The sequence below is a fragment of the Daucus carota genome, chromosome 1, assembly GCF_001625215.2.
Source record: "Daucus carota subsp. sativus chromosome 1, DH1 v3.0, whole genome shotgun sequence".
NCBI classification, from domain to species: Eukaryota; Viridiplantae; Streptophyta; class Magnoliopsida; order Apiales; family Apiaceae; genus Daucus; species Daucus carota.
The window spans coordinates 21,631,312-21,657,985 of NC_030381.2; the positions used below are offsets into that span (position 1 = coordinate 21,631,312).

Here is a 26,674-nt window from a genome sequence, read left to right on the forward strand (position 1 = left end):
TTTCCTAAGCTAATAGCCAAATATATGCTGAGATTTTGAAGAACAAACACTCTCCCAAAGTTTATTCAAGTGCCTACTTCTTCTACTTCATCTTTAAAACCTTCGATTCTTCATATATTCCGATATATACAAGGTTTTAAACCCCGAAGCTTCGTTCCACCCAACCAAGCCTCGCTCATCTTAGCATTTTCATAAACCACTCTTTTCAACCTCCCGAAGGGCTGCTCAAATTCGTTCATGTGCTTAAAGTCGTATCGAACCTCCGACGAATTTCTCCGGCGAACTTTCGTGCATTAATCGTGTAAGTGGTTTCTTTTAGCTTCAATTATTCGTGTCTTCACCGACCATTTTCAAAGGGCTTTTTAAACAAATTTCTCTTCATCTTAAGCTCTCTTGATTTCAAAATACTCGAGTTGGCCACTCGTTATTATCGGGAATTTGTGCACTAACTTTATTTGCTCACTAACTCATATTTGTGCTCCCATTCCCATCACTCCCATACCCTTCTTGTTTTAGTGAGAAACCCATTTTTCAGCCCTGTGCTCGGTGGGGATATCATTAAGATAAGATACGTGGTATTACGTGTTTATTTTCCGAACGTGTGTGACGTGAGTGTTTTTACTTGTTTCGGTGGTAAACCCTGTTTGGGCCTTTTCGCTATCGCGGGGTGTTATCCGAACAAGCTACTTGGTTCGATTGCGTTTGTGAGAGTGTGTGTGATATATCTTGCTCGACTTCGACTCCGTCTTTTCAAAACTCACTTATCACTCGATCTTATTAAAATCAACAACTTATATTTCTCCGCGCGATATAATTTGTTAAAATTGAACCAACGACTTAACCACCATACTAAAACGTTATAATCGACTAATTTCAACGTGGTTAAAATTGGACTAAAACTTGCGGAACCAAAACTTTTATAAAACAAGGATATATTTGCTTGTGGATATTGTGTTCTAACTTTTGCAGTGAGGTGAAGTGAAGTGAGGTGATCTTCGTTCTAAGACCCAAGTCTTTGACGTATTGACGGGGAGTTGATAGTCATCGCACCGTGAAGAAGAGGAAAGACCCAAGACCTAATACCTAAGATCCAAGACCGGCGAAAGGTTTAGAAGTACAAAGACCACTGGAGGTGCAACGACTTTGAGGAAGTAACAAGGATAGTTACGTTCCGAGACAAGTCTTGTTATTTACATTTATAGTGAGGAGGTAACGAAGAGTTACGCTCCAAGATATATATTTGTAAAGGCTTCTCCGCCTACTGTAAAGGAGTTCTTTATAGTAGAGGAAATCTCGAGTCCGGGGAGGAGCTCGGGGACTGGACTAGGGGTGAGTGGACTCCAAGGGTTGAGTTAGCCACCGCGAACCAGGATAAAATCGCTCGTGTGATATTTTCCTTTTCTTTTCTTACACTTCCGCACGTAACTGCCAATACTCTCGATATAAGTTCTAAAGAAGGGGTGAAAACTTTTTAAAACGACATAAATATTTTTAATTGGTGATTAAGCTATTCAACCCCCCCCTTCTAGCTTAATTAAACCATCTATCGGGACCTAACAGTATGTTTTTAATATTTTAGATTGTTATAAATAGAATATATCAGTTCAATATGGTAATAAATGATGTGTAATTTCCTAAAAATTTCTTATATGCATGTAGAGGTTCGACAAATATAGTCATGCATAAGAGGTTTACTATAATTATTGAAAATGGGAGATTATGGTTGGAGTGTGATATTTTCAAGAGTTTGTCTATAATTTTTATTTTTGATATGCCAACTCAAGTTTTAGCTAAAGATTTTTCATAGTTGGAGTGACTCTTAAGAAGTTGACTAAAATTGTAAACATGAGCGATGTTGTATTGGAATTGATTGTTCCTTTACATGATATCCAAACTTTTAAATTTTTAATCTGTATTAATTACTTTTAATTAACACTTTTATTTGTTTGAAAATTTTCTAATCTAACAAAATCCATCACCCTTAGAGCATTTCCAACCTGTGAGTAGAAATATCAAAAATAAAAAATATAGTCAATATTTTGAAAAAATCACACTCCAACCATACCCATCTATTTATTTGGTAAAAAAGTTCCACATGTCACAAAACACATATGTAATTCCTAAAATTATAGAGTTAGAAAAAATAATCCCGAATACCAGTTATTAACGCCATATAATCTAGCATTTTCAATTTTTGAAAGAAATGGTAGATCATGTACTGTTTTATTGTTTTAACCCAACAAAACGCTACACGAAGCAGCGTTCTGTTTTTTAACCCCAGCAGAACGCTAAATCATGTAGCGTTATGTTTTTTTAATCGTAACAGAACGTTACATGAAATAGCGTTCTCACTCTAACAAACGTCAGACAATGCAGCGTTTTTAATATATATCCAGAACACTACATGATATAGTATTAATAAATGATGTTCAGATATTTTTTCGGATCGTGATATTATGGAAATCGATGATGGGTATTTTAAATAATGTGACTTGTTTATTTGTTGTTCTAGATAATAATCTAATAAAATACACAATCCTTTTATATCACACTATAATTAAAAGCATACTTATGGTAAAAAAAAAAAAAAGACCGAAAATAAGTAAATAACAAGAAAATTTGCTCAAAAAAAAAAGTAAATAACAAGAATTAAATGTAACAAAAATAACGAACATAGCGAATGCAGACAAATAAAAGGAAAACGCAACTAGTTGACCACTTACTTGGTTCCTCTAGCTGTCACCATGTCCATCACCGACGCTTTCCATTAACTCCCCCACCTCCTCCTAACCTTTACTTACACCTATACATACACTCCAATCTCTATCTCCTTTACATATCTCACTCTCTTTTTACTCGCGCTTTACGACTTGCTTCAGAACTAAGCTCAGTCAAGAGATCTATATATATTGAGCCGTGAATTATGCACGGGTTCAGCCGCTTGGGCGGCGGAGCGAACACGCAGTCTCCGCCGCCATCGCCGCGACTCCGCCGGAAGAAATCAGGTTCCGCCGGCGGAGGAATCTTCGCCAACGGCGTGGATTCGTACGAGCTACAGAACTTTATGGAGAGAATTGTGTATGTTGTCATCTCCGCGGTGTATAGGCGGAGAGGCGTGCTGTTGTTCGCGCCGTTGTTGTATATCTCCGGGATGTTGTTGTATATGGGGACGCTAGGGTTTGATGTTGTGGTGATTAATAAGATTGGGAATAAGAGTGGACCGCCGGGCTCCGTGTATCGGAGTAACCAGGTTTTTAAGCGCTTGTGGCCGCATATGGAAGCGGAAAATAGTAATGGCACTTCTTACGTTTCGGTAATTTTATGTTACTATAATTATGTTGTTATTCAGTTTTTGGACTTCGTAATATAAGGTGCATTGTTGGTTAGTCAATTTGCTTGCTAGTTTTGTGGTTAATGAACTTGTTTTGTTTCGGTAATTGTGTTGTTGCTAGTTGTAGTGTAATTACTGTTTTTAGGCTTTGTAATGTATGTGACAAACTGAGGTGTGTTTGTTATATTTGGCATTGTTGGTTACTTTGTCAATTTCCTTAGTAGGGTTGATATTGTTGAGTCTATGATCTATTTGTTTATTTATCCATATATGTCTATGCAGTAATGCTTGCAACTTCTGTAACTTCTTATTATATATCTAAATAATCCTATTCCCTTTTCATGCTTGAGTAATCTGACTAGAGATGTTCTCACATTGAAATTCTGCAGTTGTCCAACGTTTGGAATCCAAAACTACGTCAAGGTTGGAAGCCTTGTGTTCACCAAATCACATCTCAATCAGGTTTGACATTTAATCCTTAACATATCAACTCTGCTGGACTTATATATCCTCTATTATGGTTGTCCTTTGAGAATGTTTAAGATTACATCTCCCAAGTCATCTACAACTACAGTGTTTTAGCTTACAGTGGAGTATTAATAATGATATTTTAGGTCATGTATTTTTTTGTTGATAGAAATTAATTTATTAAGAATCTTTATCTGGTCTTTGATTTGACATGTTTTAATTTATTTACTTATTTGATTTGTCTCCAGACTTGCAAGAACTGCCAAGCTCAAATGGTTTTCTTATAATTGAGGCAAATGGCGGTCTAAACCAGCAAAGATTATCGGTATGTTCTGATCTACATAGTGTCTGGTCACTTAAACTGAGTTTATGTGTAATGTGTTTATCTTCTTTTTTTGGTTTGAGATCAGTAGTAAGGGGATTATATTGGAAACATTCACAGAGTTTTATGCTAAATTTTAAATCTTTTCTTAGTTCATTAAGTTAGAATCCCTCAAAATTGCATGGCTATTCTCATTAAAATTATTAAGATGAACCGTGTTGTATGTTATGTGTGATAATTTATGAAGATAAAAATCTCTCCTAAATTGTTAAGAGTCTGGATGGACTGCTACGTCTACGCTCCCCAAGCAATTCGCAGATTAGTATGCCTTCTATTAGCTCTGTAGTTACTTGCACATATTTCTGTTAGTTGGGAATGTAACCATGACGTGTACCGGAGATCTCTCCCTAAATTCTTCAAATATCTTAGTTAAGAAGTCAACTGAATAGGACTAAGAAAGCCGGGTAGAAAAATCTCCTCCTACTAATGAGGGAAGCACTATATTCTGTGTCATCTCAGTGCCTCATAAAAAGAATGCTTAATGAGGCTACTCCATGGACTATTGAGAGGGAACTAGCCTCTATAGCCTGCATGTGCAGTAATCATATAGGCTTAGATATTATGGCAGGGTGTGCTCTGCTAGGAAAATATTTAGCATTATGCACTTCTAAATCCAGGACCTGAAATAAAATTAGAGAACAGAATGAGGGCAAAATGGCTTGAATTCAAAGTGAACCCCATTCCTACATTGGATTCTCCCTAAAACTAGTGTAAACGTTAGCCAGTAGGCTAATAGCTACTGTAAATCAGTAATAAAAAATGGAAGCACTCAGTAAATGTTTTGATTGTAGTTTATATGCAGTTGCAGAGGAGCTAAATAGTCTAACACTCCTCATCATTTCAATTTTGACAATCCAAGCATGTATATTATGTATTAAGGTCCATAACAAAATACCATGTGTCTATCCTCAAATATCAGATAAGTTGGACTTATGAATGCTGAAAAGTAATACTTTTTCAAAGCTTGAAAACTGAAACAGACTATAGTTTGAGCATGAGCATTGTGAACTATAGAAGGGCAGAGCTAGATGGTAATTTGCAAGATTTCAATGTATCTGCTTTGCAATTAAGCATACATATAGGTAATTAAATGGTTCATCTCATATTATGTTTATCTTAATTTAAAAGGGAGAATCCTGCAACAATAGTGAAGAAATAAATTTCAGTGATATGTGTTAACCAAAACCCTTGACGTTTTGACAAACAATTATATTGGTAAAAGATCTGAGTTTCATGTGACTAAGTAGAAAATTGCCTCAAATGTCGACATATTATAGATTTTATATTGTTTATGTAAATATGTCAAACAATTGTGTGGAACACAAGTCAAGCCATAGAGTTGGACAGTTGTGTAAATGGCAGTGTCGGTACATAGAGAAGTTAGATATGCTTACTGAACTCTAGTTGTCACATTGACCGTTAATTAGATTTGTAGGTAGAATGCGCACATTGAAGAGACTGGTTTGCCCATCAACCACAATTTGTTACATGGACCTCTCGAAAAATATATTTTGAAAATGACTTTGTCAAGACTATGAACTTGTAGAAATATTTGATAGTAAATTCAACCTGATCCCAAGAACATCCCATGTATAAAAAGCAACCGTTTGCTCACTCTTAACTTTAACTAACCTCAGTTGCACAGGATATTAAAGTCCTTTGTGAAAGGTCTTTGTCATAATAATCATTGCTGCCATAATAACTGTGATGAAATTTAACAATGAGACTCTGTGCCATAATGGTGTGATGAAAAGGGTTGCCTATCTTGAATCCTAAAAGAAATTTAGTAGTTTCTTTATATTGTATGCAGATATGTGATGCAGTGGCTGTTGCAGGACTGCTAAATGCTACTCTTGTCATTCCATATTTTCATTTAAATAGTGTGTGGCGTGACTCCAGGTAACTTATGTAAAATTAGTTCTTCTAATGCGTGTTTTTAAGTTTAAAGGTATTTTTATAGCCCAAAACCTTGTAGAAGTGATGTCTACTTGTTCTGTGATATGAACCAATAAGATCGAGGTTAAGAGTTCTGTAGTGTTTTTGTTTAGTGATAATGTGGTTAAAACTCAATAGCTCTTTGGTTTGAGTACCTGCTACTAAATTTTATGAGCTAGAATATTTTATCTTTATACACAAAATCAAATCCTATGGAGAAATTTCAGTTACATTCATGTCCAGATTACTCCTAAACTATAAACTTCTTCGAGGGGGTGAGAGTCAGTACGCAGATAACTTGCAAACACTAAGAAGAAAGTCAGCTGGACTTTCTAAGGTGTTTTCAACATGTCAATATATGATTTTATGATGTGGAGAACCAATATATACACTCCCCTCAATGTAATATAGTTAACATAGTATGATGTGTTCCTTCAACTCAATATGCACTAAGAACACATTATAACTAATTTCTTCATGTTGTATCCTAAATGTTTCTAATAGCTACCTCCAACTATATCTCTCCTGTTTAAAGTGTAATCGAGTTTTTTCAGTATAGCAGCAAATTTAGTGTGGCATATATGTAAACTAGAATTGATTATAACTCTTAGTTATAGAATTGAACTACATCTTTTAATATCATTTAAGAGTTAATATCTAACTTCTATTGAACCTAAATTCCAGCTAACAGTGTCACCTACTTCTGGATATTCGAGCTAGCCGCAATGACAACCTTACCACATCTTCTCCTTGGTCCTGTTTATTTATAATGGACCACGAAGTGTGCACAAATAACTTGATTACTCTATGCTAGCAAGTTTAATATAGTCCAGAACTACTTGGGTCCTGAAATATTGTATGTTTTATTCTCGTCTGGCTCATTTAATAATATCGTGTATACTTCTCCAGCAAATTTGCAGACATATTTGATGAAGAATTCTTCATTTATGCTCTCCGGAATCATGTGAATGTGGTTAGAGCGCTCCCAGAGGATATACTGCAGCGTTTTGACAATAATATCAGTAACATTATAAATTTGCGAGTCAAAGGCTGGTCCAGCTCAACATATTATCTTCAGAAGGTCCTTCCAAAGCTACTCGAATTGGGGTATGTGACACCTTGACACTGGGAGCTATTTCCAATTCTATTCTGCTAGTCACATGAATATTTAGTTGACCCCCAATTGAATTCTGATGAATTTTGCAACAGTTTTTTTCTTAAATAATTTCGCGACAGCTTTGAATGTTCAGACATCAAAATAGATGTCTGAGTTCTTAATTTTGCTTTTAGAAACATCGAATATATGTAAGAAGTAAAGACCTGTGATTTAGCCAGTAGCACTTACGGATTTAAACATCCAGGTAATGCAAGAAAAGACGAGGATTGAAAACTAGTGGATTAATATCATAAATGTAGCAAGCAATAGTTAGAGTTAGAAGAAACTGATGCACTTGAGAGATCAAAGATGCTATTATTATTTTGAATCAAGTTAATAGACTTGCTAGGGTTTCTGGAGATTTCAGTACAACCTTGTTCTAAAGAAGTGGCCCTCAGAATTTCTTCTCATTCCGGATGACCCCAAAATCAAGTGTTTTAGGCCTTACCCAACCATATGCATCAGAGGTGAATGTGTTTATGCCCCTCTCTTCGCTTGGTGTTTGAGTTTTTAGGTATGGGTATAAATTACTGCCTTATTACATGTGACTGTTTAAGGTCATTCTATATTCTCTGCACAGTAGGTGTATACATCTTTGCTAGTGTTTCTTAGAAGATGATTGGTGTTTGCTGTATCATTCTTGCAACAGCTTTCATGTGACAATTAACAAGGATCCTTATTAATCATGCAGGGCTGTGCGCATTGCACCATTTTCCAACAGGTTGGCTCATGCTGTTCCTTCAAACGTCCAAGCACTTAGATGTTTAGCCAATTTTGAAGCACTTAGATTTTCAGAAAAAATACGCACACTTGCGGCAAAAATGGTGGATAGAATGGTTAAGAATAGTACTAGTAGTGGAGGGAAGTACATCTCGGTGCATCTCCGATTTGAAGAGGTGCTACTTATTATTATGTGTAAGGATGAAGATCAGAACTGTGCTATGCTACATGTTCTCTGAGGTTTTTGTTCTTTTTGCAGGACATGGTTGCATTTTCATGTTGTATATATGATGGTGGTGAGGAAGAGCAACATGAAATGGATATCGCCCGTGAAAGGAGTTGGAGAGGAAAATTTCGGAAGAGAGGTCGAATCATAAAGCCTGGTGCAATTCGTATGGATGGGAAATGTCCTTTAACGCCTCTGGAGGTATGTATGCTTTGCCATAAGTATGATTGTTTGAATTCTTGACAGTTTTAACTTCTTAGATATCTACATTATATATGTTTAGGGTATAATTTGTGAGTGGGAAACAGGCATAAAAACCAATGGATCGACGCATGATCAATGCAAAAACTAAATTAGTATACATGCATTAACTTGGCTGTGTTTTCTATTTATTTTTCCTAGCTTTTATTTCAATGATTAAATGGTTGAAACAGTCAAGCTGATTCGAGATAAGAAGATCCCTTACAAAAAAATTGTTTCAAGATAAGAAGATCTATGCATGATGAAAGTTATTTTTTTTAGTTTTTACCAAGTTATAAATATTATCATTTGTAGACATTCACGAAAGTAGGAAAGATAGAGAATGTACAAACTGACAAACTGAATTGATTTTGACAATTACGACGATAGCTATGTGTTTATGTAGTGCAGCATCTGAGATTCTGAGTCATTTATTTAAGGATCAAAACAAATTTAGCTTGTACCCTTTACATAATGGTATTTGTCTTAACTTACTCAATAGTCTGTGAAAATGTTGTTACAGACGTGCATCCTCACAACAGAGAGAAAGATCTTCGTAGTATTGGTTTCTGTTGATACTTGGTAGTAGCTGTACTATATGCATATTGTGGACGTGTGGTTTCTGTCAATTGCAGTTTAACAAGATAGTTGCTGGATGAAAATGTCTTTTTTACGTTTCTTCACGCCATCTCAAATTAGAACTTGTCCAAACTTATTACTCCTGCTTTAGAAATAGTAATGTCATTTTAAAATTTTTGGGGTCAGTTAATGCAATAATCACTTGTAAGTACACCTAAAATTGTAGTACACCTAAAATTAAGAAAGTATCCTTAAAAAACTATATCACTTGGGGGATTGGAGATAATTTAGTATATTAAAAAAATGAACTATACAAGGAGAATAAAGTTCGTTTGTAAAGAGAAACTGTAGTGCAAAAACCTGCTTAAGTTAATTAGATTTTAGGTTAGTATGAGGTGACCTTTCTGCTTGCGGAGAAAGATGGAGGTGGAATGCCTAGATGTTGTATGGTTGCTGGTTCTCTACATAGTTCTTACAACAGGGGTCGCCCAGTGTTCCAAATAATTTTACCGTAAAAAAGAAGGCTAAGACAGCAAGTGTCACATGCTTATATGAATGCTTTAACCTTTCCCAGCAGAGACTGTATGCCAGTATAGAGTTGTGGTCATTGATTGGCGCCTGTAACAATGTAAAGTATTGGTACAGTAGTGGTATCTTATACTTTGAGAATCTGTAAGAGGGGCAAGAAATGTGGCTATTTGTATGTGTTGTGCATAGAATAGAATGAGGCAATGAGCATAGGCTTGGATTAATTTTCAGAAAACATAATCTGATTCACTCAAACAATAACCTTGTTAAATTGTTCCTGAAGATATATAATCTCCATCTGTAGGTGGGAATGATGCTCAGGGGAATGGGTTTTGACAATAACACGTCAGTGTACATTGCAGCGGGTAAAATATACAAGGCCGAAAAGTATATGGCACCACTTAAACAAATGTTCCCACGTTTAGAAACAAAGGACACTTTAGCTTCAGCAGAGGAGCTTGCTCCATTCGAGGTAATAATCCTAATTCTTCCTCTTCCTTTGATAAATGTACACACACACACACACACACACACACACACCAATCTTGTCTTCGACAAGATTTGACCGAGAGGTTTCTTTACTAACTGTGTGCTCTGGTGCAGGGGCACTCATCGAGGTTGGCTGCTCTCGACTATACAGTATGCCTTTACAGTGAAGTCTTTATCACCACGCAGGGTGGAAATTTCCCTCACTTCTTAATTGGTCACAGACGCTACTTGAATGAAGGTCATGCCAAGACGGTGAAACCTGATAAGAGGAAATTAGCACTCCTATTTGATAACCCAAGAATCAGGTAAAATGTGCCTATATTCATCTTTTAAATTTATTTTGGATTTTAATAAACTCTACTAATAGTAAGAAATTAGCTTACTGAATGTTGAGTTCTCACTTTTTTCTAAAATGCCTCTATATCTTCTGCAAAAATATCAGCAGATCAGTAGCAATACCTAATTAATTACTTGTCATTATTATGAAATTTATCATCATCAGCTGTACACGTTTTTAGCAATTAGGAAAGCATCAAATATTAATCTACTTATTTTGCAGGTGGGAAAACTTCAAGCGCCCACTAAGAGACATGCTTCATCACAATGATATAAAAGGGTGTGAAATAAGAAAGGCCAGTGGCTCACTCTACACGTATCCCATCCCTGATTGCATGTGTAAACAAGCAGATTCAAAAAATGAAAACAGTAACATAACACAACATACTTAGAACACAAATTATAACATCTAGCATTCAATTGAGTATTGAATGTAATTACCACTGTTTATTGTAGGGAGAGAAATTTTAGGGTTTCGAATTTTTGGGAATACCTAACTAGTATCTAATCTGCAGTGTCACAAGCTTAATTTGTTGTATATGATGCTGTACATACGAACAACGGTAAATTATTCTTTTGTATTAAATATTTTTTCTTAGAGGCATTCTTGGAAAGGGGTTAGGCTACATGACACGGATATAGCTTCCTGCAATTTCTTGGAGAAGATCGAAGGCTCCTTGTAGTTATGTGCTTTATATGATTTTGTTGGAAGAATGTGTAGAGTGATTTGACTTTGTAAAAAATTTCAATATATTGCAGCAAGCAAATTCGAAGCAGATAACAGTTTACTAGTGTTTGGCCTTATCAGATGCTAATACATCTATTTCTACATCTTAGCACATAATATATAAACTTCCGCTCTCATGCTTGTTTTTAAATGCTTTTCGTGTGGATTCTGGTATACATGGTTTGAAACTTTAGAGGCTTGCCATGAAGCACGATGCCTGCAATAAACAGCAGAATCATGTGCATAAAAACACAATATCAACAAATATATACTGCAAAGTTTTCCATTTAGGGAAGGCAGAGACATGATTTTAAGTTTCAACTCGATGCCTGCCAAATCAAACAAACAGAATCATGGTTTCTTATGATACATCTGCGATAGGTCAGTAATGTCGTCGTTACAGGTTCTGAGGTTGGGACAGAGGTGGGATTGGTCAGTTGGGACAGAGGTGGGATTGGTCAGTAAAATTGTCGTTACAGCCTTACAGGGTCTGAGCCCTGAGGTTTGGGCTGAGGTTGGCTTCTCGCCCTTTGTTCCATCTACGATTACAGTAGTACTACTACAATAAAACAGTGAAGTGAAGTGAAGAAAAGAAAAGACAAAAAGCATGCACATTGAAGCATCAAATGAAGCACAGCTAAGAACTGGCTTCCTTTGGCGCTAACGACAGGCTAGCAAGGTGGGATTCAACATCTCCAAACGAGACGTGGCTGGAACCTGCAGCTTCCTTGTTCTTTAAAGATTTGTTTCCACAATCTCTACTCTTGGACCGTCGATGCTTTGGATAGAGCTGGCTTTGCTGTTGCAGTTGCTGCCTCTGTACTTGATATAACATCTGAAGTCTGATAAGCTCTCGCTCTAGCATATCATGCTCCACTGTTACAAATATATCATGACTTTGATCTTAGTACTTGGAGGACATCCTGTTGTCTCGAAGGTAAGAGAAGACAGACACTTACTGTTCCTAAGTAGCTGCTCCTGTGATAGACTTTCTAAACGGTGCCTCAAGGCTCTGTTTTCCATGCCTAATATAAGATTCTGTTGATCAAGAAACTCATATTCTCCTGCTAGTTTTAAGCTTTCAGTCTGTTATGCAAAACATACCGATTTTTAAAACAACTTATTCATTTAATAAACTCCTTCATGTCTCACTATTCATCTACTTACCTGAAATAGTTGTACATGCCTTTCAAGTTCAGCTATGTATTGAAGTTTCCTGACCCGTGATCGATGAGCTGATTGCCTGCAATCTCACAAGTAAGCAAATGTCGGTATAACATAGAAAATGTTCTGAAAAGAAAGCTGATTGAGAATCTACACTTCAACAAAAAAAAAAAAACAATTCTGTTGTGAATATGAACCGGATGCATACTGTTTGGCGCGTTTTGCTTCTGCTTTCGACTTAGCCTGCGACTGATCACTACTTTCACCAGATTCAGTTTGTCCATTCGCCTCTGCTGCCAAGGACAGTTCCTGATCAGCTAGCGGACCACTAGTGGCTCCCGGACCTTGCAGCATCATTCCGTCTCCAACAGAAAATATGCTATGATTCAAGAGTGCTTCAGTACTAAATCTACTAGGTTGTCCCCTATTACCATTTGCATTAGCATTGAACGAAGCAAGCATTGGATCCCCGCGATGAACCACATTTTGAGGGCTCATCCAAGGATTAAAAACAGCCATATTTGGTGGCATTGTATCAGATGTCCCAGTTGATGCATCGAAGTATAATGCAGAAGAGTCACTAGCTGAACGCCTATGCGTTTTGGGCTGCATTTCTGGCTCATCGAGTAGGTCAGCAACCCAAGAGGGCTGCTCCTCAATGGCCACACTCTCGGAGGAACAGCGTTGATGGCTATATTGTCCATCCACGTTATATTTGCCCTCTGATGGCGGAGGAGAAATACATAGCAAGGGGCTTATAGGGGGATGCAACATTTGTTTCAGGTTTGTGTATGAAAAATTACTTGAGTTTGACACTCCATTTGAACCTTCCATACTGCAAACATTATAATCACACCCACAAAATCAGTCATTCAATATATCAGTTCACGGACCCTAATCAAAATCGGTCAATTCATGTACAAGTCAAATGTTCTTCAAATTTATAGACACATGATATAATATTCGAGACTCTTAATTTTTGAGGGCCTAAGACAAAAATCTTATCCGCTTATAGTCCGTGTTATTTGAATCTCTTCTCACATCTTCCGCTCTATATTGCCTTAATCAACCGAAAAACTAAGCATGTAACGATATATGTAAAATGATAAAAAGAAATTAGCATGCATGCATGTCCATGAAGAAGAAGAATACCAGTGAAATGTCTGACCACCGGCAGCGAAACCGTCTGGAAGGGAAGGTATCCCAGCTCACGGTCATCGGCGGTGAATCAAGAAATGTGAAGTGTGGGATAAATGTTGTTATTTATATGTTATTATTATTTGTTTACAGATGATAAAACTTATTTTCTCTTTCTTCCATGTATATTCGGTTCATGCAAAGCGCTCTCTACCTGGAATAGGAAGGGGTGTTTTCTAAGGCCTTACCGTACTTCACGAAAACTATCTAAGGAGGATTTTTGTTTTATTGTTTTTTTCATTCATTTCACTTGTAACCTTGAAAATATATTTACTGTTTTTTCTCTATCTTTTGGCATTAAATACAAAGATATCCCATCCGAAACTATCTGAGTATGTAGTCAGAGCCAATCCAAAAATATCGAGTACAATTAGAACCGATAAATTACATATGAAAAGAAAAGAAAGAAAAAAGTATTTGTTCGACTCGAGTAAACTCTGAGAGTATACTGTCAAGTTTGAGTTCAGTTCATCACAAACTCCAATCAAATTACTTATTCAGCTTCAATATTTGTTCCACCTCAGGTCAAGCCAAACTCGACCCAACAATTAAATTTATAAATCACAAGATGTCTAGAAATAAATCGTAAACCAATACTCGTAATTTTGTTTCCAAACGTGATGATTTTAGTATTATAAAATCTGTCCACAATTTACTTAATTGAGACATTTCCAAAGTCGCCGGTTTAAAAATTTAGTCTTAATTACAATGGCCTCAGATTTTGATGAAGGGAGAGCAAGTAGATATACGTCAAGGTGTAAAGTAAAATTCCTTTACCTTTCCTTGGGGAGTTTGTGGTTCCTGCTTTGGTAATGGGTGACCACTCCAGTTTCAAGCTTCCGGTGGCACTTTTCTTAATCTCTTCACATTCACCTATCAGGCTTCCCACAGCATTTCCTTGAAGCTTTCCACTTTCACCTTGTCAATTAAATTTGTGCTGAAATTGTTGCAAATAGGAGCCTAAAGTATACACATCCATACAAGTACCTGGGGGATCTGTCAGTATTAACTCTATAACTTGCAACAAAGTTGTATATATGTAACATAATAGTTTGTGTGTCTATAATACTCCTATATATATAGGCATTCTCTCTCGATATATACAGTCAAACACAGCATACGAAACTGTAAATTGCTACTTTATAAAACAACATTCTTATGAACTTATGTGCAAAGAATCTGTAATTAACAATAAGCCGCGGGGCTGTCTACACGTATATTCCGGAGATGCAAACATGAACATGGAGAACAGACAAACACACTGTCCTGAGCAATGTAGAAGATCCAAAAGACATATATTACAGAGGACTTCTATACTGATGTTAGACATGCACAAACTTTCACTTTTGGACTCTTGCCAACATCTGGATATATGAACTGAAGTTGGGGCCGTCAAGACAAGAGTTGTAAAACCACTAGTTTTGATATCAAACCCTTCTTACTGAGGCTTCTAGTATTCTGCGGATATGGAATGCTTCACCTTGGTCACCGTTTAACGACCTCCTCTCCAAGAAACAAGCAGTTAGTTGCCTCAGTAACTTCTCAAGATGCGATTGCGAGCAACTCTTTCGGTCTTCTAGGTTGGGATTTACTGACAAGACAAACGCATTAACTGCATCTGCCACAATTTCTCGTTGTGAATCTTCTAGAAGATATCCAACTGATGATTTCTCAGGTTGTTCATATACTAACAGAGCAGAACAGTCCTACACAGACATCCAAACACAACTCAAGTACATGGAATAAAATTTAATTACAGATATAAAAATGATGTCCCCAATCACCATAGCTATAGGATAACAGTGATAATTACGAGAAACTTGCCAAGAGCCACTTTACTTTATTCATTCAAGGTAAAACACTAGCTACAAACTGATGGTGTCATATTCTAAATAGGAAAATCATCATACTGAACATCAACAAAGGGAAGATGATTCTGAAGCAAGAAAAGAGGTGGCGACAAGACAAAGGACAGATGTGATTTTCTTCTTCCCTTCCCTTGCTTGAAAATTATTAAAATTCCAAAAGTAGAAGATTCCCCACTGCACAAAGCACCACACATATAGGGCAGAACGAGCACAAATTATTTGAAGGTACCTTAAGAAGATCTTTATATTCTTCAAACTCATAGAACTTTTCAAATGCACTCCTTCCATAAAAGATAGCTTCCTCCAGATTTGCTTCCTACACGCATGAAATAGTTTATAGCTCCAAATGTTTAATTGTTCAACATCATCCCCTATCAGCAAGCTTACTCATAACTGAATCATAATCATGTAGTATCACACAATGAACCAGATAGAACAAAAGCACGAGACCATATACAAACAATTTTAAGTAACAAATTTTAACTTCACAACAAGATAAAGACATATATTCCAGTTTTGTACTAAGTGATCTATTATGTGAAATTTGATGATTAAAATCTGGGATTGTAAATTGACTATAGCTTAAAAATAAAGTATCCATTCCAAAAGATAGGGGGTCAGTAAATTCATGCATATCATTGTTTTAAAGGATTTTCCTTTTAGTTGCCGGTGGACTAATTGTATCAATCAATTTAACAAGGGCTTCTATTATTAAGCTTTCTAACTAATAGGCTTATTAGGCACAACCACCACTTATAGAAATAATAATAATAATTTAAAAAAGGTTTCCTCTGTGCACATAATCCTCGTTGTTCTGACATAACTTCTAAGTATAGATCAAGTTGCTAATCAACCCAAGTAAGCCGAAACAATTCAGCAGAATTACAACCTGTACCCTATGATTTGATTGCTCAGTTGAACAATCAAACAAAGCACGAACACGGCTCGGATATCTCGTCACTTGAACTTCTCTTTATAGTATATCTATAAATGGCTACATATGACACTTTTCATCATTGCTCGAAGATATTACAACAGAAAATAACAGAGGTCAAGACAGGTGCACAAGAAACTGTGTACATGATCTCCAATTGTCTTGTAAGAAACCCAAGAGAAAAACTAACTGGAACTTTACATAGATCGTATATACAAGTTACTTAAGAGAATGATATTTACCCGAACCAGCTCAATGAATTTCTGACAATGAAGCAGAAAACAAGTAGCTGAGGTGTCGTCCTGCAAAGAATTGGGCAAGTCAAATACTTGAAAAGTAGGTAGCATTTAAGAATACACTACTACCTAACTCTTAGTGTTAATTTTGATCTTTTTTCTATCATGTATCGAATCTTTTCTTAGCGATCTCGTTCCATTTTCATAAAGAATTGGAGGAACTCTTATAGGTTAAGGAGGACACAACAGTAAATGAGTCCCAAACAATAAATTCAGATTTCTAAACACTGATGTATGCAAGTAAAAATTAAGCACCAAAAGACCTAAATCTAAGAAGTAAGAAACTAACAGAACCTGTCCTAATTAGTTCTTCCTAGCAGAACCAATGCACTACCTGCTTTGTTGATGTTAATACTATAGAAGTTCACTAGGTTACTTGTCCCAGTTGCAAGTTTTTAACATTAATAATTACTTAAGGTACCAAATATCAATAGACTCAAAATTCAAGTTTTACCTTTAAGCTACAAAATTGTATCAAGCAAAAAAACACTTATATGTTAAGGCACTACTTAAATCATGCACACAGGTATTTATGAATTAACATCAATACTTGAAAAAACAAACTGTGTATAGGAAACAAGACCTCCAACCTGAAATTCTTGAGGAAAAGCCTCTCGAAGTTTAGCAAAAGCCTCATCAATCTTACCATGCCTAATGAGCTGCACAAGGAAAATTAATAATTGTTAATTGGCAAAAGAGTATCAAAATGTTTCTGTCACACTTAAATATTCATTGCTTAAAAGTATTAAAAAATATACAAAATTGCACAGAAACTTTTGGGTACAAATTTACAAACAAAATATCACCTAAAAACCAAAAAGGCAAAACCCAGAACTGTTCTTGGTTTAAACACAAAGTTCCACAACATTAATAAGTATATCCAACATGCATAATACGTATTTCAATCTGTACATCAACTTAATCTATGGAAAAGGATTCTTCATGTGTGTGAAGAACCGCGTCCAGGATGCGGGAGTATGAGATTCCCAGTGGTACTTATGGGACATGTCGTGTCCCATAAAGAGTATACTCCTTATGGGAATTTGTTTCAACTGCTTATAGGTAAACTATACTCCTTGCACTTGTTTCTGCATATTTTATATTTCTATGTCAGGACTAGCCTACATTAGGAGTATTACTAATAATAGTAGGGTGACTGTTAAGTAACAGCAGTAGTAATTTAGTATTAAGGTGTAGGGACATTTGTAATTTTGCATCTTTCTCAGTAGTTGTTACTTGTTAGCTAAGTCTGTATAGAACTAGCAATTGTGATTCTCAATAATGTGAAATGATATGAAATTGGAACTTGTTCCACCGCTATTCTCTCTATATATAACTCACTTCTTCTCTAAGCTTTGTCAAGCTTCCATCTCTCTAAACTCACTCTCATTTCTAACTTCTATCTCTCTTATTCTCTGTTTCTAGACAATCTATATCGAATTGCTTTTCTACATCTTACTTTTTTGCACTTACATAACTGAAAATCACAACATTATATGAAACTACCAAACCTAGTTCCTGGCACTATTCTTAATTAATTTCTATATTCTCCAAATCATAACTCTGCTTCTAACGATTCTCTACAAGTGCACGCTATGTTTTAATCTCAATACCAGATGCAGAACTTGTCAGACTATACACTTCTGTGTCAGGTACAATCAGTCACTGTCAGCAATTTATAGATCAACGGTTATAAGAGGGCCAAGGAAGAAAAAGAAGCAGATCTGATGCATTTTGTTGCAAACTTGCAAGAGATGCATTCAACCACCTTCTTATTCAAACTTTTCTTAGTTGCCTTCTGTTCTTATTTCCTTCAATTTTCCCTCAATTATTATTTTTGTTTCCCAGCACTGCCAGAGATCTGAAAAAAGAAGAAACAAATTGCAATCCTAACTTGTATGATCATCCATGATCCATCAGACATATTTTAGGTTATTTAATCAATAAACCTTAAAATATAACCTGATTTGTAGTCACAATTAGAAATTAATATTATTGCTAAGATGGGAATTGTGTGCCATAATTGTTTCATGCATATTTTAATCGATACCACAACTCCTTCATATACACGAAACATACAAACCTGAATCTACAAGATTGAATACATTAAAACGGGTTTTTGGTAGGATCTATCAAACAAAATGCAAAGAATTGAAACAAATAAAAAAAACACCATGCACGTGCGTGTACACAAAAAGGTTATACGCCAGCCGCAACCCCAAATTAATTACTTCACTTGATAATACACAACTATACGTAAACATATAGTATTCGACTACCTATTAAAATACACAGGATCTTTCAACAACTAATTATATACTTTTACGTAGTATTCGATGACTTTTCCAGGAATAACCATTCACATATAGGCTTGTATGGACTATATAGTCATTTCAATTTCATCTATTGTATATCAAATATTTACATTAATAGATCCCAAAACGTATACTTAATTTATAAGAATGTAAATTCAATTTTATTTCTACTTTTGTAGAATATCTGATGAGTGTTATTTGCGAAAGTGAAAGCATGATAGGGAATATTGATGCAATGACTTACAATATATGTATATATGTATCATGGAAACAAGGAACGGGGGACGTGACCACGATCTGCGACCCGGTTCGTTCGTCCCCGATCCCGGAACAAACGCGACCGGAGACGTCGCCGGTCGCGATCGGAAACGCCGGCAGCAGCGACTCCGAACCTAGGATGCTCCGGCGACTATCTGAGTTCCGTGGTTTCGTTCATAATCAAGCGTTTCAGTTTGTAAAAAGGATAGAGCACGGAAAAAGAGAAGCGACAAAGAAGATGGAGAAGCAATGAAGAAGATGGAGAAGATGCAGACGAATAGAAGATGCTGTGACACAAATCTCAAGGAATTGAATTTTTAAAGTATTGTATCTCCTTTAATTGTGTCATCCCAGGCTGTGTAACTTGGCTGCCAGCTCATGTAATCGTATCATTTTCACCCAAAATATTTATTATTTAGCTTGAAATATGAATCTTGATTGGTTTCACTAATAACATTTAAACATAGTATATTTGAACTGTATTTTATTATTGTATTTTAGTTATGGCATTTGTATTTTAGCTAAAGCATATGTTCTTTTTTAAACATATATATTAATGATTTATATTTAATATTTCTAGAATAAAATAAATTTGCGGCGGTCTATAAAAATTATATCAATGATTCAAACTAAAATTCGTAGAATAAAATATATTTTGTATTATAAATATCTCGATGCACGAGTGAAAGTCTTATTTCTTATATTTGTGTGTACTTCCTTTTAGCTTACATGCTTAGTTTAGATTTTAAGTTTTTTGGCTGAAGTAAAAAGCTCCATACTCCATAGTCCATATCTCAGGTACTTGCAATGATATAATAGTATAATTAAATTTAATTTAAGAATATATCGTACCAGTACGTTCCCTCGTACCCCTGCGTTCCCTCGTACCCGTACGTTCCCTCGTACCCCTGCGTTCCCTCGTACCGGAAACGTTGAAGGTAGCCTTCCACGTTCCCGATTTCGTACCACGTTTCGTATCGAACCCCGTCCCATGTAACCATGATATGTATAACATCATAATAATATATTGAGATTGTATATAACTAGAAATTCAAGCATAGGCATCATCTGAACAGTAACGATCAACATTACTATTCATTACATTTACCCCAATAAATTTTGGTTAACATCAAACTGGAATCTAAATATATATAATTTCCTCTAAATCACGTAGATCATTAGAATCAACTTTGTCTTAAATGCTATGAGATTGTATGACCATTATAATATCAACGTTTAGCAAACCTAGCATTTATATTATATTATATTATATTTATTTCCACTCAACCTGGAACAGAACTCTACACTTTCTACAATAAAAGTTCCTTATTTATATCAGCAAAAGAAGTGTAGCAATGTCCAAATTGGTATTTACTTTCTTTGAATAATTTGTGGTTTACTAAAGATATTTTTGAAAAAAAAATGCAGTTCATTTCTATGTATACCGTAAACCTAATGTCACCTGGGCGAAATAATTCAAATTTCAAACCCTAGACAGGCGACTTTCATTTTCAAAGGAGGAAAAAGTTTTGGCAGGCAGCCTATATAATAATCAAAGATAAATAAAGCAACAGCTCTCTTCATGAAAACGAAATGAATGGGCCATTGTACCTGACGTAAAATCCGTCTTTCCGTCAATCGGAAAAGCTTGTCGTGATCATCGAAGCCATTTTCTTGAGTCAGGGATATAGGAGGGACAGAACTTCCACTAGCATCATCAAATAGTTGAAGTGTCTCTTCATAACCATAATGCAGCAAGTAGGAACGGACAATTCTGGGGAACCACACACATCAAAGACAAAAGTTAAGCTTCCAGAAACATAAATGAATAAATAAATGCCAGCCAATATGGACCCCAATTTCAAATTTACTAATGACATGTACTAACCTGTTACTGGCATTTTGTGGTATTACTATTTTTTCAATTGTCATCTGCTGCTTTGCTCTCTCTTGCTCCTCGTATGCCTAAAGAAATGTTAAAAAAAAAACAGAGAGAGAAATTTAACCTAAAAGCATACTGTAGTGAGATATATGTGTATATATATATATATATGTGTGTGTATATATATATATATAAAATAAGAACTCCAAAATATATAAAGGACATCATTTATGCACAGAATTTAGGATGACTGCTCATTATCACGGAGAAGCATATATAGAATGCATATAACTAACCTCCAAAATTCATAAAAGATTAAAAAATTAAAGTCAATTCTTTTTACGCCAAGTTGTGACTATAAAAGATAACTACAAGCAGTACATTGCTGAAGACAATATAAACAACATAAACATGTCCTTCTCAGGATTCTGTTACTGTCTTCGGTTTCAATAAACTCAAAATATTAACATGACCTGATACCAATGAACAAAGATGCGACCCTTTTCAATTTTCGCAACTGCTTGAAGTATGCAAAGGGAACAAGGATACAATCACTTAAAAACATGATCTTATTTGAATACAATGGAAAAAACTATTAAGGCCCTGTTTGGGAATTAGCGGTTAGCTGTTCGCGGATTGAATTAGATGTTTTGACTAGCCGATTGAAATAGAAGTTTTGACTAGCGGATTGAATAAGCGATTTCTTGTAAAACTGTTTAGTACATAACTATTTGATTAGCTTTTTATGACACATACCAAAACCTCTAATCCAAAAAGCTGCTCAAAGTAGATTTTTGAAAATTAGCTTTTTGAGCTCAAACCTCTATTTCAATCCGCAAACTATCAAACACTACTATTAGCGGATTGAAATGGTCAAACCTCTAATTTTACCCCAAACCGCTAACTTCCAAACACGGCCTAAGTGAACATCTAATACAAACAAGACATTGTAAAACTAATGAATTGATATTACAGAAAATTATAACAGGGTAAGTTTGGACAAACATAGAAAATAAAACAGTTAGTTTGGACAAGCACGTATAATAATCAAGTATCCTTTTAGATATAAGAATGCAAAAGAGGACAGCTATAAGCAATCTTTAAAACATAAAGCCAGGTTCCATAAATCAAGTAGCAATTCTTCACGGTAATTGTAATGTAAAATTTCTTGAGATATAGTTACATTTTTATTAATTACATGTAGTGTAAATCATAAGAGGCGTCTAACATTTGATGCAACACAATTGAAAAAAATTGTTTTTAGTGAACATATGAAGCAATTACCTTCAGATCAAAGACAAATGGTTCTTTGCCAAAGTTGACACTCACCCTGCATGTTGATATTAATAAACTTTCAGAACTTAAAAACTAGACATTATGCTGATGCAACTACTAAAGATAATCAAGTCTCAAAAATGAATCATTCTTTATGCTAAATATATAAATATTCAGAAATTAGAATTCATAGTTACTGGTTTGTTATGTAATTACAAAACTTCCAAATCAATTTTGATTGTTCAATACATCTTATCTTTATATGTTTTCAGAATCAACATGTTGAGATACATCTATTCACATTTTTGAACTTTATAAATTCTGATTAAAAGCTAAAAATTTACATCTACCAAAAGAAATATATAATAGAGCTATATACTTTTGCGTTATAAATCTACGGGTTTGAATCAAGTTTGTTTTAAGCTAACCAAGTCCTTGATCTGACAGAATTGAATTTGGGTAATTTATTCTCAGAACAAAATAGAAACTCGCTAGGGTTGAGCCACAAGAGCTTTCATATATAAGGAGTATTAAAATACACGTTCATTGTTGTTAAACGGTAAAGGGCAAAGGGAACTTTGAGGAACAGAGGGAAAGGCAAAACATACTCTTCATTCTGGCTGTGTACAGCAATGGTAGGATATAACCGACCTTTCACCTCCTTGCAAACCTCTCCTACCATTTCCCCATTCTTCCTGCCATCATAAGCAACTTAAACTAGATTATCAAGAATGTTATCGTAGGACACAGAATTACAAAAATTTAAGTATGCTAAACATAAGGTAATGCACATATTCACTTACGTGAAAAAGAACTTTTGGGAAGCATAATTGATACCACCACCAACTGTATCATTAACAGTATAGGTTGGGCCAAATTCCTCTCCCTTCCCTTGACCACGATAAAGATAGCCATCATCCCCGTGATACCCATAACTGTTTGCCTCCCATCTGATACGGAGAAAAAGATCAGGACAAATCTTCATCTTAAAGGAAAATTACTAACTACTTGCCACTCATATTTTTCTTTCGAACCTGTATATATTTTAATCATACATTAGTTAAAGAGGAAAAGGTGCCTCACATAAAGTTAACACCAAAATTAACCCTCAATTTCTACAATTATATAAAAGTCAGATACATGATCAAATATACGTCAAGTAACCTTCCTGCACGTAAGCTCAACAACAATCAATATGCATGAAAGTATATCAGCTCTGTTGCATATCATACACATCTAGCTATTTAAGTCATTATAATCAAATTTTTTACACCTCCAGATAACAATATAACTTGTAATACTCCGTGCCAATCTAAGTGACATCATTTCCTTTGTCGTGTGTCCGACTTTAGCTGACCAGTATACCTAATATTATAGATGTATCCCAAAATGAGTAACTAAAACTCACAAGACACTGGCATATTGGAAACTGATATCATTATAACAGTCCAACTTAATTTCTACAAGTGAGGATGAGAGTACATATTCACACAGTGAATTTATGAGGGTAGTGGATGTAGAATAATATTAATATACGACAGAGTGACAGAACACAAATAGAAAATCGCAAGGTGAATTATAAGGGTTGTGGATGTAGAATAAAACATAGATACAACAGAGTGACAAAACAAAAATAGAAAATTAAAAATTTGAATGGAGGAGCTAAATAGCCATAACAATATTATTATTCCTATCACTTTTAGTATTAGAATTCACAAAAGGTACTAAACAAGAAATAATTTCTGTAAAACTAAATTAGTCCTTGGGTAGAACTCTGCTGTGAAAGGGATTCTATTAAAACATAAGACATACAAGCAACTTAAATAAATATGTCCTTGCTTTTGCAAAAAAAATTTTGCTAAATTATTTCTCATGTATTACTACTCCCCTAAAACATTATCACTTGTGATGTAGTTTGTCAAATATTGTGCTTGATATCATAAGCCTTCTTATGGCTTATCTTACATCAACTTGGTACTGAACATAAACACAACACTATGGCTATAGACTTTCCAATATCAAATCCTATATCAGTCATACTCCATCCAGAGCCACAACCAGAAATTTCATTCAGTGGTGTCAAAACTTACAACATTTAAAACACATACATTAAATTTTATTCAATGGTGTCAAAATTAAAATTTACAACTACAAATATTTTACATAACAAAATATACATACAAGTTTCTAAAAAAATTTCAGTGGTGTCAGATGACCCCAATAACAATGGATGACCCCTGTAACACTACACTGGCTAGGCCCTTCACTCCATCACAAACATAGTTGTAAAAATGTTCAGAGCATTCAATGCAAATGTCTGCTATAAGCAAATCACCATTTTTAAAAAAAAATATAAGTTCAATATATATATGATTAAGCATGATAGATTTATATATACCAATATTATTGAGCACGATAGATTTATATATATACCAAAAATTTCAAAACATTAATAGTAGATGCTACAATATACTTAAACATTTCTTATTATCACAATTTACAAATCCTCAAGAGAATAAACATGCTACTCAAATAAATAATTCTCTAACCAACCAGGTAATTCTCATTTCTAAAATCAAATCTTTCTAAAACTAAACCAACTAAATAGTTATGAACTAAAAAACACACATGGAACATATATAAACAACATACATACCAAATTATTTTTTCTATTATTAGCCATTTGATTCTCTTTTCTTTCTTACATAAAAGGACAACTAAAACAACGCAACTAAAACAACGCAATCACACATCCACAAAAACAAAGAAAATTAGGCAACAATATACTGATAGATATAGACTAATTTAAAGAACCTACAGAACTCAAAGCAACATATACATATACACACAGACATTGGTATATGTAACTAACCCTCATACTCTTTTCTTGCTTCCATAAAGAAATGTGTACCAAAATAGCAAAACTTACAGTGTAATACATCCACGAAATATACAAAAACAAATCAAAAGAAAGTAAGATGCTACAGTAAAATATATATAAAATAGTCTCGGATGTACTAAAAGGAGAAATTTTATTAATTTATTGATCAAAGTTACAATACAGCCATAAGACAGTCTTAATATATTGTGATACAAAGCATCAACGCAACATATTTACACATACAACATCTACGCATAACTAATTAACCAACCTTGACCATCTATAATGTTATGACCGTAAAAAGTAACAGTTCATCATATCAATTCATAAATGTACTTAACTAACCCTAATTCATATGTTCAGTCTGGTATATCGAGACAGATAAAAGTATTAATCTGTTGTCATTATTAATTCATCATATTGAGCATTATTTATCGAACTTATACTATATTTCAACCAACACACAAAACAGAATGAAACCCAAAAAATATGAGTACGTGACCGAGACTGATAAAAGCATTAATCTATTGTCATTTTCAATTCATCATATTGAGTACTGTATATCGAACTTCTAGTACAATAAAACTAACACATGAAACACAACGAAACTGAAAAAACACGAAAACGTGATGAAACCAATAAAGGCATTAATCTATTGTCGGCATCAATTCATTATATCGAGCATTATTTATCGAACTTCTACTATAATTCAACTAACACAACAAAACCGACAAGAACGCGAAAAAGTCGATAACTAACCCCGGCTGTCTCCGCATCTTGCCTTTAAACCCCTCCGTGGTAAACCCGATCGCAACCTGGCCTTTCACTCCCGCATTCTTCACAAACATCTCGAAATAATACACCAGCCTCTTCACCGGCGCCGGTTTATTCGCCTGCACCACGCCAACGTCATGGCCGTGAAGCTGCGCACTCGGATACTTCACCGTCAACTTATCCGGAAACACAATCGAGAACATGCCGGAACTGTGGAATGTGTCGAGTTCGCTCGGCGCCGACTCAGCGTCGTCGTCGGCGAGATCGGGCGGCGATGACGTGGCGTTGAGGCGCCATTGATTGAGAAAGCTTGATTGAGATTCTTGCATTTTTGAAACCCTAGAAATGATAATTGGGGATTGTTTTGCAAGCATATGATTTGTATGTATAGGTTGATTGAATTTCGAGGAATGAAGAAACAAGAAATGAGTTTGGAGAGTAATTGAGTAAACCAATTGGTTAGATTTTGGAATTTCGTTTTAAAATACATATAATACATATAATTTAATAGTCTGTTCTATTTGTTTTAACACATTTAGGTTCAAATATTTAAACTTTAATAGTATTACTTATTACTTATTATTTATTACTTATTATATTTTTTATTTTTTCAATAAATGAAAATTTAACATAATATAAATTTTACGCTCGCAGTTTCTCTTTTCTCATTCACACAACTTCTATTCTCTCTCATTCATACAACTTGGAATTCC

At 34.9% G+C, this 26,674-nt stretch overlaps 3 protein-coding genes across 4 annotated transcripts; 1 reads left to right on the plus strand and 2 right to left on the minus strand.

Moving 5' to 3' along the window:
- The first annotated feature begins 2,721 nt into the window (after positions 1-2,721).
- On the plus strand, positions 2,722-11,219 carry LOC108205126 (O-fucosyltransferase 9). Its single transcript, XM_017374933.2, has 10 exons — positions 2,722-3,313; positions 3,721-3,793; positions 4,048-4,124; positions 5,992-6,080; positions 7,026-7,223; positions 7,964-8,168; positions 8,252-8,419; positions 9,870-10,037; positions 10,169-10,359; positions 10,614-11,219. Exons 1-10 carry the CDS (start codon positions 2,924-2,926, stop codon positions 10,780-10,782), a joined length of 1,728 nt encoding a protein of 575 aa, XP_017230422.1. The 5' UTR covers positions 2,722-2,923; the 3' UTR covers positions 10,783-11,219.
- A 140-nt stretch (positions 11,220-11,359) lies between these two features.
- Positions 11,360-14,395, minus strand: LOC108209875 (uncharacterized protein At4g06598). 2 transcript variants are annotated; one of them, XM_017381442.2, is made up of 5 exons: positions 13,434-13,601; positions 12,490-13,116; positions 12,285-12,360; positions 12,077-12,203; positions 11,360-11,993 (listed from the first exon to the last, which is right to left on the minus strand). In XM_017381442.2, the coding sequence occupies exons 2-5, from the start codon at positions 13,113-13,115 to the stop codon at positions 11,755-11,757; spliced, it is 1,068 nt and encodes a 355-aa protein (XP_017236931.1). In that variant the 5' UTR covers position 13,116; positions 13,434-13,601; the 3' UTR covers positions 11,360-11,754. The 2 variants fall into 2 exon arrangements, with proteins under 2 accessions (XP_017236931.1, XP_017237653.1); XM_017382164.2 differs by lacking the exon at positions 13,434-13,601 and adding an exon at positions 14,256-14,395 and having other exon boundaries at positions 11,627-11,993.
- A 204-nt stretch (positions 14,396-14,599) lies between these two features.
- On the minus strand, positions 14,600-26,434 carry LOC108209145 (ran-binding protein M homolog). The gene is made up of 10 exons (XM_017380272.2): positions 25,947-26,434; positions 23,110-23,256; positions 22,915-23,001; positions 22,316-22,361; positions 21,038-21,114; positions 20,761-20,923; positions 17,167-17,235; positions 16,523-16,582; positions 15,576-15,662; positions 14,600-15,184 (listed from the first exon to the last, which is right to left on the minus strand). The coding sequence occupies exons 1-10, from the start codon at positions 26,333-26,335 to the stop codon at positions 14,906-14,908; spliced, it is 1,404 nt and encodes a 467-aa protein (XP_017235761.1). The 5' UTR covers positions 26,336-26,434; the 3' UTR covers positions 14,600-14,905.
- Positions 26,435-26,674: the final 240 nt, after the last annotated feature.